The sequence below is a fragment of the Vulpes vulpes genome, chromosome 9, assembly GCF_048418805.1.
Source record: "Vulpes vulpes isolate BD-2025 chromosome 9, VulVul3, whole genome shotgun sequence".
In the NCBI taxonomy this organism is placed as follows: Eukaryota; Metazoa; Chordata; class Mammalia; order Carnivora; family Canidae; genus Vulpes; species Vulpes vulpes.
Genome location: NC_132788.1, coordinates 108,414,512 through 108,426,663, shown reverse-complemented (window position 1 = coordinate 108,426,663; position 12,152 = coordinate 108,414,512). Strand labels below are relative to the sequence as shown.

Sequence of the window (12,152 nt, the reverse complement as noted above, 5' to 3'; positions counted from 1 at the left end):
GTTGCACAGGGCACCTGAGAATGACGTCCTGGCAGCTGTGCAGAACAGTCTCCTGGGCCAAGTGCTCGTCCGAGGGGATGGGTGTTGGGAGTGAGGGCTGGTTAGCGGGGCCAGCAGAGCCCTTGCCGCGTCACTGTGGGGTGTGCCCCTCCAGGCTTACCTTTCCTGGCCCTGGGGAGGGAGGAGAAGGCCAGCAAGGGATCTGGCCTGAATACGTGACACGTGGCTTTTTTCCACTGAGAAGAGTGAGAAAGCCTTGTGGCTGGTGTTTGGGGCGGGTGATTCTCAAACAGGGACACTGGTGGAAGGTGGGCTGCCGAAGGCCGGTCTCATGAGGGACCCCAAGCCGGGGATTGTCTGGGTCTGGGCTCCGCACTCTCCAGCGTGGGATTCAAGCTCGATGAGCCGTCCAGCTTTCCATCTCCCCACCCAGCGTTACTTGTCTCGAATTGTCTCTTGTCCACGTGTCAGTAAAGCCAGCGGAAATGTGGCAAATTAGAACAAGTAGGGCCTGCCTCCCACCATCGCCCGCAAAGCCCCTCCTAGTGGGGTCCCCTGGGAAGGGAAGGTAGGGCATGCCCACTGTGCATTGCTGGTGGGCCTTCCAGAGCCCCATGGGTGGGCTCAGGCGGCTCCTTGCCACACTGGCCAAGCTCAGGTGCCTGGACGCTGTGGGGATGACCTCACCACCACCACCTGGGGAAGGAGGGAACAGGGCTACTCAAGGACTGTGAGGCGGTCCCCACACGCTGGCATGGGCAGGACATCCAACAGATAAACATCTGTTTTACAAGTTTATTGGATCATCTTGACACAAAATCATTACAGCAGCGTGATATGTCTCTCTCCTTTATCTGGGAATGTCGATAGCAAATCAATTCTTATATAACACATCATACAATTTTGAGGTTCTAGAATCACCGCACAGGATTCTGTAATAGATTACTCTACATGCTAAAGTGACAGTGTTCGTCAGAAGGAAGTCATGACGTCGTTGAAGACCATCACCTCTGAGGAAGTGCATCTCATGGGCGTGGCCTGGGGTCCCCATGCCCCCTCCGTGGGGTGCATTCCAGGGGCCGGGGCCACCCCAGGAGTGAGCCTTCCCAGCAGCTGCGGGCACGACGTGGAACCAACCCTGTGGAGCGTTGAGCAACAGGAAGGACTTGGAATCCCCAACAGTCCCACCACTCACCAAACAATGCTGACGGAGACACATCTCACTGAACAGGAAAAAACTGTAAACCAAAGGGTGCAGGTTGTGCTCCGTCAGGGATGGTGACTGGACTTCCATGGCAGGTGGCAGCCCCCGTCTGACACACGAACACGCGAGTAGGACGCAGAGAACACAACAGACAGCAGCCTGCACGACCCTCTGGCCACAGCGGAGAGGGCGGAGGGAGTGTCTCTGTGGTGAGCAGGAGCCCCCAGGCAGGATATCCGGGGACCTCGTGGGACTCGGATGGCCTCACAGAAGCAGGACACGCCGCCCTGCACCAGCCACCGAGCGCCCGTGGCCTGGATGGCGGTGAGGCCTGCTCCTCAGGCAGCCGGCCTAGCTACTGGAGCCCTCGCCGGTGGGGACTGCATCCGGGTTTCTTGCCAAAGAGAGTGCAAAGAGTCAAAGTAAAAACAACGACAGGATACATCAACGCAACATGTCACCTCGCCACGTCAACACTGGGTGCCCTGTTCCGGCGAGGCCGCAGGCTGGGCTCAGCACTTGGCCAGCGTGGCTTTCATCTCCTCCAGCAAGTTGCTCAGCAGCGTCGAGTCGCTGCATTTCCCGTCGACTGATACGGACTTCTCCCCCTGGAAGAGGGAAAACCACCATGGAATTTTGAAATACAACACAAAGATATTGCCTCGTGACGGTATGTTCATCCTTTTAGTTTTTCACGAGGCCGCCTTCTGTGCTCAGAGAATTCAATGAGGGAGGGGTCCCGGGTCAGATGCGTGTCTGCCTGGAACCAGCGAGGCACGTGGGGTGGCCCGACCCTCGAACTGGAGAACCCCTATCCAGCACTGCGCGGGGCCTCAGCAGACCGTGGGAATTATGCCAAAAACCCGCATCCTCGCTGGGGGACCTCGGGAGGAGCATCCAGAGCCTCGATGGTCCCGGGGAGGACCGTGGGGAAAGCAGTCTGTGAGCCACCGGGTTGGTTCCCCAGCACTGGGATGTGTAGATGTTGCCCTAACGAGCACATGCACCACGGGATCATGGCCGGGCCAGCCTGGGGCTGAGCCCACACGCAGCAGCCCTGACACGCAGGAGAGAGGCTATGAAGCCTGTGCGCACGCCCTCCACAGCATGAACACAGCCCCGAGTGACTCAGCATCCAAAGACCCGGGAAAGCCCAGCTCAGCTCAGCAGGAAAGACGACCACGGCCAGGCCAGCATAAGGCAGCTGTGGGGCCATCTGGCACAGGCCCACAAGCCTACTCTGAGGATACCCGAATGTCACTGAAACAGGGAAACAGCACACCTCAGCAAAGAAATGTAAGATCTCAAGAACCACCTCCTCCATGGAAGTTCTAGATGTGAACACGTCATCCTCAACACGAAACATGCACTGGGTGAGACTGATGGCAGACGGCCACAACAGAGAAGACAATCTGGGAACCCGGGCCAAAGGACAGCCTCACCTGGACAGACAGAGGGTAGGGGCGGGGAGGCGGGCCGCAGACACTCTAAGAATGCGAACACACGTCCCTGTTGTTGGGGTACCACAGGGACGTGAATAACCCAGTGCCAAGAAAGGACTTTTTTTTTTTAAGATTTTATTTTATTCATGAGAGACAGAAAGAGGGAAGGGGATGGTGGGCAGAGACACAGGCAGAGGGAGAAGCAGGCTTCATGCAGGGAGCCAGACCTGGGACTCGATCCCAGGTCTCCAGGATCACGCCCTGGTCCTAAGGTGGCGCTAAAACACTGAGCCACCCAGGCTGCCCTAGACTTTTTTTTTTTTTTTTTTACTTTTTTTTTAAAAAACTTTTTTAATTTTTTTTTTTTTTTTTTTTATGATAGTCACAGAGAGAGAGAGAGAGGCAGAGACACAGGCAGAGGGAGAAGCAGGCTCCATGCACCGGGAGCCCGACGTGGGATTCGATCCCGGGTCTCCAGGATCGCGCCCTGGGCCAAAGGCAGGCGCCAAACCGCTGCGCCACCCAGGGATCCCTTTAAAAAACATTTTAAGTCCTCTCTACCCCTAACGCAGGGCTCAAACTCATGACCCTGAGATCAACTGAAATCGGTGTGATTTTAAAGCACCTAGAGAAAGGTCTGTCCAGGCTAACGCGCCCACCAAAACTAGTCCTGGGGACAGGATCTTGAGCCACAGGCCTGTTCTAGAAGAGCCACCAGGAGGCAGGTGCAGATGGTTGTGGTGATCACTGGGGCTGAGGGTCTCCAGCAGCTGTCCTGTGATCCCTGACAGCAGGTCCCACGAAAGGAGGCTGAGGGGCTGGTGGGGGGCAAATGCTGAGCCCAAGACACAGGAGAGGGAGGGCAGAGGTGAACGGTAAGCACAGATGGAGAAGAAAGGAGGAGGAACCCCTAGCGTGGTCTAACCACACCCAGCCATGAGGACACATGGCCCCATGGACTGCACCCGAGAGCACTCCCGCCAGCATGGTAAAGTCAGGCTCGAAGGTAAGGAACGCCACGTCGACACCAATCACCAGACAGCAAGACTGACTTTTTGGATAAAGGACTTGACAGCAGACAAAACCCCAATGGGAAGAGAGACATTTGTGGGTCAAGATGCCGTGACGCTCAGTCAACGCATCCGCCAACAGACCCACAGAGCCAGCGAGACTGCCTGCAAGGGAGGGCCCAGAGGAATGGAGACCATCGCCATGCGGGGCCCAGTGACAGCGACGGACTGATCCTAACCCTAACCCTGACCCTCCATGTACCCACGGAGCACCACCCGCCACAGGTGACCACGTCTGCGGCCAGAACACAAATCTCCATACTTTCAAAGACCCAAAATCAGAAGCAGCACATCCTCCAACCAGGGTGGCGTCAAGCTAGAAATCAGGAGTAGAAAACCATCGAAATGCTGGAAAACTAAACACCACAGGTCTAAGGAACCTGTGGATCACAGAACTGGAAGCAGACATCAGAAAATGTCATGAAATGTATAGAAATACGAAAACAGAACCTATAAAAATTTGTGGGGTTCAGCTAAAGTGCTACTTTGAGGGGAAACGGACAGCACTAATCTCTACATGAGAAGAGCAGAGTCTCAGCTTCCACCTAAACCACCATATAAAAGAGTAAACAAAAAGGAAAAAAAGAAAACAATCTGTATCGCTCAAAAACAGCAAAACTTCTACAAAGGTAGTTTCATTTGTTTTGAAGTAGGCTCCATACCTACTGTGGAGCCCAGCGTGGGGCTTGATCTCGTGACCCTGAGATAGACACCTGAGCTGAGCTCGACCGTCGGAGGTCCATCCAGGCGCCCCCAGAAACACAGCTAAGAAAAACACGCAGCTGATAAACCCGCAGCCAGGAAGACCAAGAAAAACTGGAACACACGTTGCCAATGCAGGACCGAGGGAAGACACCACCACAGACCCGCTGATGGTGAAGAAGAGAACCAAGGACTCTACCCACATGGATCTGCCAGCTCAGGTGGAGAGCACATGACCCCGGGTTCACCTGAGAGGACGCAGGTAAACCTGGTGGGAGGACCGGCACCGCCCCCAGCCGCCCGAGGAAAGGAGCAAGCAAGCACCGGCCCTACGCACAGTGTCTCCCAGGAGCCACAGGAGGGGGCACACGCCCAACTCTGCCGAGGAGGCTGCGAGTGCCCCGAACACAGGCTCACTGGCCCTCAGCCACACGCTGGAACCCAACAACCGTCAGGGCCCGGAGGGCAAGGGCTGGCTCTGGCAGCGAGGTGGTGGAGCCGAGGGGTGCCTGTGTGGGCCGGGGCTCACCTTCTTCACCAGGAGGCAGACGTGGTGGCCCTGGATGGAGCGGCTGTACATGGAGGCGCACGAGTCCACTCTCTCCACCACTGCAACGGAGGGCGCGCGGTGAGGCTGGAGCTGGGCCGCAGGGGGCAGAGGGGCAACCCCACAGGCGTACAAGCCACGTCCCACCTCTTACCAGAAAAATGGTGATGAAAACAGATCTTTGCCAGAAGGTTCTGGAAGGACATACTAATGCCATCGACTTTGATTGAGCTCATGCTCAGGTCCCCAGACTCCAGCAACTTGGCAAAGGCGTCACTGCGGGAAGGACATGGGGCAGAGAGGCTGACAACAGGCAGGCTTCCCAGCCCCGCCCCTGGGTGGCACCTGCAGCTCGAGGTCTCTGAGGGTCCCTGAGATGCCATGGGCTATCCCATGCCCCCAACACAATGCTTGTGCTGAATCCTGACCCTTGGACCTCAGAATTTGACTGTATTTTGAGACAGGGCCCTAATGGAATACAACCAGTGCCCTAAAAAGAGCAGGTCGAGGCACAAACCCACGCACAGGTAAGACCGTGTGGTAAGGCAGGGTCTACATGCCACGGAGAGGGTCACGGAGAGGACCCAGCCCTGCCGACACCCCATCACGGCCGGCCAGCCTCCGGCACTGCGAGAGCCAGCATCTGCTGTCCGTGCCACCAGGTCCAAGCTGACCTGGGGCAATCACACGCCCTACGTTCTCATGCCTGAGGTCTGAGGACGTTTGCCGGCTCACGGCACAGAGTGTGAACGTAAGGGGTGTGTGTGGCCGCACACCTGTAGCACGGCGTTGTGACCAAGTACGAGGTACAGCTGAAGTGCAGCTTGAAGTCCAGCTTCTCGTGGGTGGAGCCTTCGTCATTCTGCGGGAGCAGGAGCAGAGAGTGAGCAGGAGGCAGGGGCCATCCTGTGGGCTTCCACCATCACCTCAAGCCCTGGTACCTTGGCGATGAAGGACAGGGTCCCCTTGAGCTTCTGGGCCATGACGATGCTCTGGATGGTGAACACAAACTGGGCCTCGTTGGAGATGCCTGGGGAAGGGAGGAAGAGTGAGGGCCTGAGTGTGGCATGGGGCGGTGCCTGGCTGTTGCCTGGCACCCTGGCAGGTGGCAGTGACGTGAGCCCACGCTGGTCAGATGCCCGTGGCCTGCACACCTGGGGGCAACTGGAAAGGCACCGGGACACCGTCATGGACGGAGGAGCCCTCTGGCCGGGCCAGCTTGGTGTTGAGTGAATCCAGCACGTTGAGCTCCATGTTCTTCAAAAAGCTGCTGCTCTGATTCTCCAAAACGACGGACACGGTGACCTGGCTGTCCTTCTGCAGGTTGCCCTGGATGTCGTACGTCTGCAGGGCGAGGTCGGGGTTAGCCTGGCCCCACACAAGGGGCTCGGGAGTACCAGTGACACTCATGCAAAGGCGGACCGCCTCTGAGAAGGGAAAGTACCCGAATCCCTACGCAAGAACGCTATTCCTGTGCTGCCCATGGTTCAAGCTGCCCCTGCCTTGTCCCTGGCGGAGGCCAGCCATCATGCCAATCCCGGCCCACCCACATCGCGGTCCCATGCAGCAGGAAATACCCACATGCGCCTCTCCCCCCAGAAAGGCTCCACTGAGGGAAGCTCTAGAAGCAGGAGCCCTGGGAGGGTCCACTGTCCCCAACACCCCACTGCCCTCTCCTCGCAGAGAAAGGACCGCAGAGCCTACCCCGGGCCCTGGCACCCTCAAATACCCATACTACTCACCATTTTAATGTAGGAATTCTCGGCCAGGAGGCAGTAGCTGGACATGGGCTGGAAACAAAGAGAAACACTGAGCTTTGGCCAGCGAGAACCTGAGGGCAGCGGCTGCCCACAGGACAGGGCCTGTCACGACCTGCGGAGTGCTCCAGGTGGGAAACACTGGGACTGAAAAAAACCAGGGGGCAAGTGCACCCCTGTGTCCTAGACCACACGAGCCTGTACCTCAGGGACTCCAGCCACATGGCAGCGCCACCTCCCTGACGCCCAGAGCCCCCGGGGCTCCCCCACAACCCCGCGCCCAGAGGCCCCACTGCCGCGGCTCCTAGACTCGGGTGTCTCCCTGTGTCGAGGCCTTGGCGGGCTGCGGGGGCCCCTCGGGAGGCGAGTGAAGTACCCCTCACCGGGAGGGGCTCCTCATCAAGCGCGCCGTTCTCGACAGGCTCTGCTGCCTCGTCGCCGGGAGGCTTTTTCTTCTTGGATTTCTTCTTGTCTTTAGATCTCTCCTCCTTCTCCTTCTTGTGCTTCTTCTTCTTATGCTTGGAAGATTTCTGGAACAAAACACATAGGTCACAGTCAGCTCTCAATCTCCTCCCACCGGTGGGGCCCCTGAGGAACGGCACACGCTGCGGCTCTCAGGCCACGCTCCCATGTGTCACGGGGGTTGAGGCGTGGATCAGTGGGCTGCGCTAAGGAGCACATGTGACGGAGCGGACAGAGCGGCAGGCCCCAGGTTCCTGGGGAAGGGGCGAGGACCTGGGACCCACTGCTCAGTGAGACAGTCCCTGCCTACAGGTTACACCCCCGGGGAGGCCAGCAGGACACCCGACACCAGGTCCTCACTGTGCTCCCAAGACAGATGAGAACACATATTCACAGCGGCACAATTCCCAACAAATGAAAGGCGGAAACCTCAGTGGGTACGCACATAGACGAGCGAGGGCCCCCACATGCCGCCCCAGGGTCTGACCCCGAGCCCAGGATGCCCAGGGAGGGAACTAGACACAGAAGGCCCCACGGTGTGTGAGTCCACATATGTGAGATGTCCAGAACAGGCTTCTCCATAGACGGGGACAGGGCTCGTGGGGGCGACAACTTATGGAGATGGGGTTTCCTTTGGGCTAATAGAATGTTCTAGAAAGAGAGAACGGCTGCACAACCCTGTGAATATACTCTATGGCACTGAATCACATACCTTAAAAAGATAAATTTCACAGCATGTGAGTGATACCAGCGCTATCATGAAAACTAAAAGCCCAGAAGCACAGCAACAGGATGCCTCCCCGAAGGACCTCCACGCATCGTAGTCAGGCAGCAAGCAGTAACTCTCCCCACAGTCCACTCAGGACACCCAGGGTAGGCATCCTCACCTTCCCAGGGTCCCGCTCATTGTCCTCATCATCTTCCTCATCACCCTGCTCCTCTCTCTGGGGTTCCTCATCCTCTTCCTTGGGGGCAGCGATGACGGCATTCACTCCAGGCTCTTCCTGCAGGGAGCCGGGTGCTGGGGCTCGAGGGGGAAGCCAGGGCCCAGGCTGGGGTGTCCTCCACCCCCCACCGCATCTTGACCCCATCTGCGTCAGCACACCAGGCATTTGGTCAGCATGTGTGCATGGCCGCCAGAAAGCACAGGCAGCTGGCAGAGGCCTGAGCCAGGCTGGAGCTCTGGAGGCTGCTCCTGCAGCCACTGACTGCGCCAGACTTCAGGCAAGGGACCAGGTTGGCCCAAATCTGTGCAGGGGTGCCCCACGCCCACACAGCCCTACGGAGGGCAGAGCCAGAGGAGGTGTCCCTGGATGCCTCGGAGAGGCACATGCATCACAGCTGCTCCCTGGGGCTCTTACCGGGGCTGGGGCTGCAGCAGGCAGCGGCGTGGTGGACAGCCAGAAATCCAAGTCCTCGCCCTGAAACCACAGGAAGACAGGCCTTTGGCTTCAGCTCCATGGGATCCCAACACACAGGGAGCTGACCACAATGCCAGGTCTGGAGGCCGCGGAGGTGCTTCTATCACCGCCAGGAGAACAAGCAGCCCAAGGTGTCCCAACGCCAGGCCGTGAGAAAGCAGCACGACCCACAGATATTTCTCTAAACCTGCAACCCTTCCCCTGGTGTGACCACACGGGTGGACCACATGTGCAGACACGGAGGGACGTGCAGCTCAGCATGGGGAGTCGTGGGGCCCACCTACCTCCTTCTCCACCCTCGCCTCCTTCCCCTTCTCCTTCTTCTCTCGCTCCTTCTCTCTGTGCTTCTTATCTTTCTTCTTGGGCTTCTTGACCTTCTTTTCCACGACGGGGACGTCCTCCTTCTCAGGAGACTTGGAGGTCTCCGCGTTCCTGTGTTTCTGGACAGGCAGCTTCTCGCTGTCAGCTAGGGGCCTGGGGGCAGGGTGGGTGGGTCACAGAGTGTGGAGACGGGGACTTGGAGAACACGGGGACTTGGCGAACACGGGCAGCCCCGGGCTGCCCCCACTTACTTGTCCAGGTCGATGTCCAGGGCCCTGTAGGGGTCGTTGGGGTCTTTGTCGTCCTCGTCACTAGGGAGAGCGTTCTGAGGGAAGAAAGGAAAACCATCCAGTCTGCCCAGTCCCGAGCCTGGTGGGTCCGTGGAGCCCCTCACGCCCTTCTCAGAAATGGACAGCGAGGCCCACACCCACGAGGGGAGCTCATCTGGAGCAGACAGTGAGGTCAGGATGCACCAGGGTCTCCGGCTCACAGCTCAAGACCCTGCTCTACAGCCTGGTGCACAGCGAGTGCTGGCTGCAAGCCTCCCTGGGCCATAGAAGAAGCAGAAGTGGGAGGACGGGAAGGCCCAACGGGCTGACCTCAGGCATCTCCTCGGTGACGATGTCCACCTGCTGCGCTGGGGCCAGGTCATCATCGCTCTCTGTGTGCAGGGAGCCGTGGCGCCGAGGCTTGCCCTTCTTGTCCTTGTCCTTCTTCTTCTTTCTCTTCTTGTCCCTCTCCAGCCTCTGGCGGTGCCTCCGCTCCTCCTCTAGCTTCACGTACTGGTCCGACATGGGCATCCCTGCGGGTGTGCACATGACCCGGTGCTTGGCCGCTGCCCTGATAGCCAGGTGGGGGCAGGTGGCCCCCACAGACTCAGCAGGAAGGGGGCCCCACAGCCCTCTGTGGTCTGTGCTGGAGAGAGGTGAGGAATCGTGTAGGCACCACCCCTCTGGCTGCCTGGAGGCAGAGGCTTTCAGAATGCTGACGTGCCGGCCCAGGGCAGCAGGGACACGTGGGGAGCTAGGGCTTGGGGAAAAAAATGAGGTGGCAACAGTGCAAAGACACTTGGGTCCTTGACTTGTGCCTCCTGTCCAGCCCCCAAGCTGGGACCTGCCCCAGCCAAGGAGGCAGCATGGGGTGCAGCAGAGAGCTAGCATGCCAAGCTGGAGACTTTCAAGGTTGGCCCATGACAGCATCTGGGGCCTGAACTCAGCTCCCACTGCCCTCGCTGATGGGAACTCCTGGGGCGGGCTTATGCTGCCCATGCAAACACTTGCCTGGCACCTTCAGGGGCACCGAGAGGTCTATCTGCACCACAGGTATATGCTCCACCCCAGGCACGTCCTGGTACCGCTGGAGAAGTAAGCATCAGGGCGTTACTGGACAGAACAGGTGGGACAGACAGGGATGCCTGAGCAGGGGCTGCAGCCCAGCACAAAAGAGGCAGACAGCCTGGGGCCTTGTGGCTCCAATAGGGCATGGTGGGGAGAATGGCTGGCTAGACTGGGAGACTGGCCTGTATATGTAAATGAGCCCAAGCCAGATATAAGGCCTGTACCTAATGAGTACTTAGCGCCCACCAGGATGGCCAGAGTCAGAAAGCCAGATGTTGCAGGAGTGGTGGGGGCCATCTGTGGCCCCTGAGAAGGCTGAGCAGAGTCACGAGGTTACCTAGCAATCCCAAAGGAGGAACCAAGAGACTCATGTGCAGCCAGGTCTACCTGGGGGGCACCCAGCGGGGGAAGGATGTGGACGAAGGCAGTGGGTACCACCTGCGTTATGATCTATTTTTTTTTTAATTTTTATTTATTTATGATAGTCACAGAGAGAGAGAGAGAGGCAGAGACACAAGCAGAAGGAAAAGCAGGCTCCATGCACCGGGAGCCCGACCTGGGATTCGATCCCGGATCTCCAGGATCGCGCCCTGGGCCAAAGGCAGGCACCAAACCACTGCGCCACCCAGGGATCCCCTGCGTTAAGATCTAAACGCTGCCTTCACGCGGTGTCATAGGCAGGACCCACCTGGCAGTTGGGTCACATGGATCTACTGTGACAGTAAAATGCCACCCTGCAGAGGATACCCCTGCTGTCTGAGTGCGGACGGGGCTCTTATGAGGCTGTGGGGGAGGAAATGTTTACCAGGACGACTTGGAACCAGCCTTACCTTCTGGGGGGACGGGGAACTTTTGATGTAGAATGGGTTGTTGGCCTGTTCCTGCTTCCGGGCTTCTCGACGCTGCAGGGACAGGAGTCAAGACACATGTCAGTAACTACATACAGGTGGAACACATCCCCTCCCTTCTGGGTGTGGGCTACCTCCTTGTTCCCGGCCCCAGGCAGGCCTGGGAAGCCACAGAACTTTACTGTTGGCCCTTAGCCAATAGGAAGACCACAGCAGGAGGATTAAGGTCAGGAAGGAGCTCAGGAGGTGGAGATGACCAGCTCTGTTTCAAGGATGGGAGTTCAGAGAGGCTGGGTGAGCTATTTGAGGCCACTCAGCTCCAAAGAAGAGCTGAGCTAGGAATCAGATCACATTGCCTAAAGGTTCAGCTTGCAGAGGGGTTGGCCAAGGGCAGGACAGGTCATGAGGAGAGGAGGGGCTCCTGGAGGGACCCCTTATTTCAGAAAGAAAGGAGCCAGACATGGTGCAGTGGGGAGTTGGGGGGGCCACAGTATCTTTGTTCTTTTCCAGGCCATCTCCACATCGCATGTTGTAAGTCCTGCACTCAAGAGAAGAGGAGCAAAGCCCCCATGCCTCTCTCTGAGGAGCACTGGCCTCAAGAGACGCTACTACCCATTTCAACAAACCCCAACCAGTCTTCAGAAGGTAGCTCAGTGCTGCCCAGAGAACAATACGACTGTATAGTCACTTGTGCTCTGAGTGAGGCCATCTGCCCCTGCGAATGAACCCCTGCCTCCATGGGTCAGTGCTCACCCGGGCCAGCTCCTCCTCATCCGCCTCAGGCTGCCGCTGCTTGGCCTGGCGCTGCTCCTCATCGTGGAAGATGGCCTTGGGCTTCTCGTCCTCAGACTCACTGTCTGAGGGTGGCTCATTGATCCAAGCATCCAGGTCTAGGCTACAAGACAGTGAGGTCACAAGGCAGCTCCAGGCTGTGCGCCCGGCCCTGGACACTCAAAGCAGCATGTGCATCAGGAACACCCCGTCCTCTTGGAAACAAGGACACGAAGACTAGGCCACTACTTGAAATCACAGCCATCCTAG

The 12,152-nt window shown here is 58.2% G+C and overlaps 1 protein-coding gene across 3 annotated transcripts in view; it reads right to left on the bottom strand.

Moving 5' to 3' along the window:
* Window positions 1-781: 781 nt before the first annotated feature.
* The window catches only part of AP3D1 (adaptor related protein complex 3 subunit delta 1), a 39,848-nt gene continuing 28,477 nt past the window's right edge, over window positions 782-12,152 (bottom strand). For 2 of the 3 annotated variants that reach the window (XM_026019374.2, XM_026019376.2), the window contains exons 17-32: window positions 11,865-12,006; window positions 11,094-11,165; window positions 10,207-10,282; window positions 9,526-9,728; window positions 9,178-9,251; window positions 8,890-9,079; window positions 8,546-8,605; window positions 8,072-8,188; window positions 7,106-7,252; window positions 6,708-6,755; window positions 6,120-6,309; window positions 5,907-5,995; window positions 5,742-5,827; window positions 5,120-5,241; window positions 4,948-5,027; window positions 782-1,812 (exon numbers count right to left, since the gene is read on the bottom strand). In XM_026019374.2, coding sequence (XP_025875159.1) covers window positions 1,717-1,812; window positions 4,948-5,027; window positions 5,120-5,241; window positions 5,742-5,827; window positions 5,907-5,995; window positions 6,120-6,309; window positions 6,708-6,755; window positions 7,106-7,252; window positions 8,072-8,188; window positions 8,546-8,605; window positions 8,890-9,079; window positions 9,178-9,251; window positions 9,526-9,728; window positions 10,207-10,282; window positions 11,094-11,165; window positions 11,865-12,006 — 1,792 coding nt within the window. In that variant the 3' untranslated portion in view covers window positions 782-1,716. Of the gene's footprint in view, window positions 1,813-4,947; window positions 5,028-5,119; window positions 5,242-5,741; window positions 5,828-5,906; window positions 5,996-6,119; window positions 6,310-6,707; window positions 6,756-7,098; window positions 7,253-8,071; window positions 8,189-8,545; window positions 8,606-8,889; window positions 9,080-9,177; window positions 9,252-9,525; window positions 9,729-10,206; window positions 10,283-11,093; window positions 11,166-11,864; window positions 12,007-12,152 lie in introns of all 3 variants that reach the window. The other variant, XR_003238190.2, reaches the window with a different exon arrangement.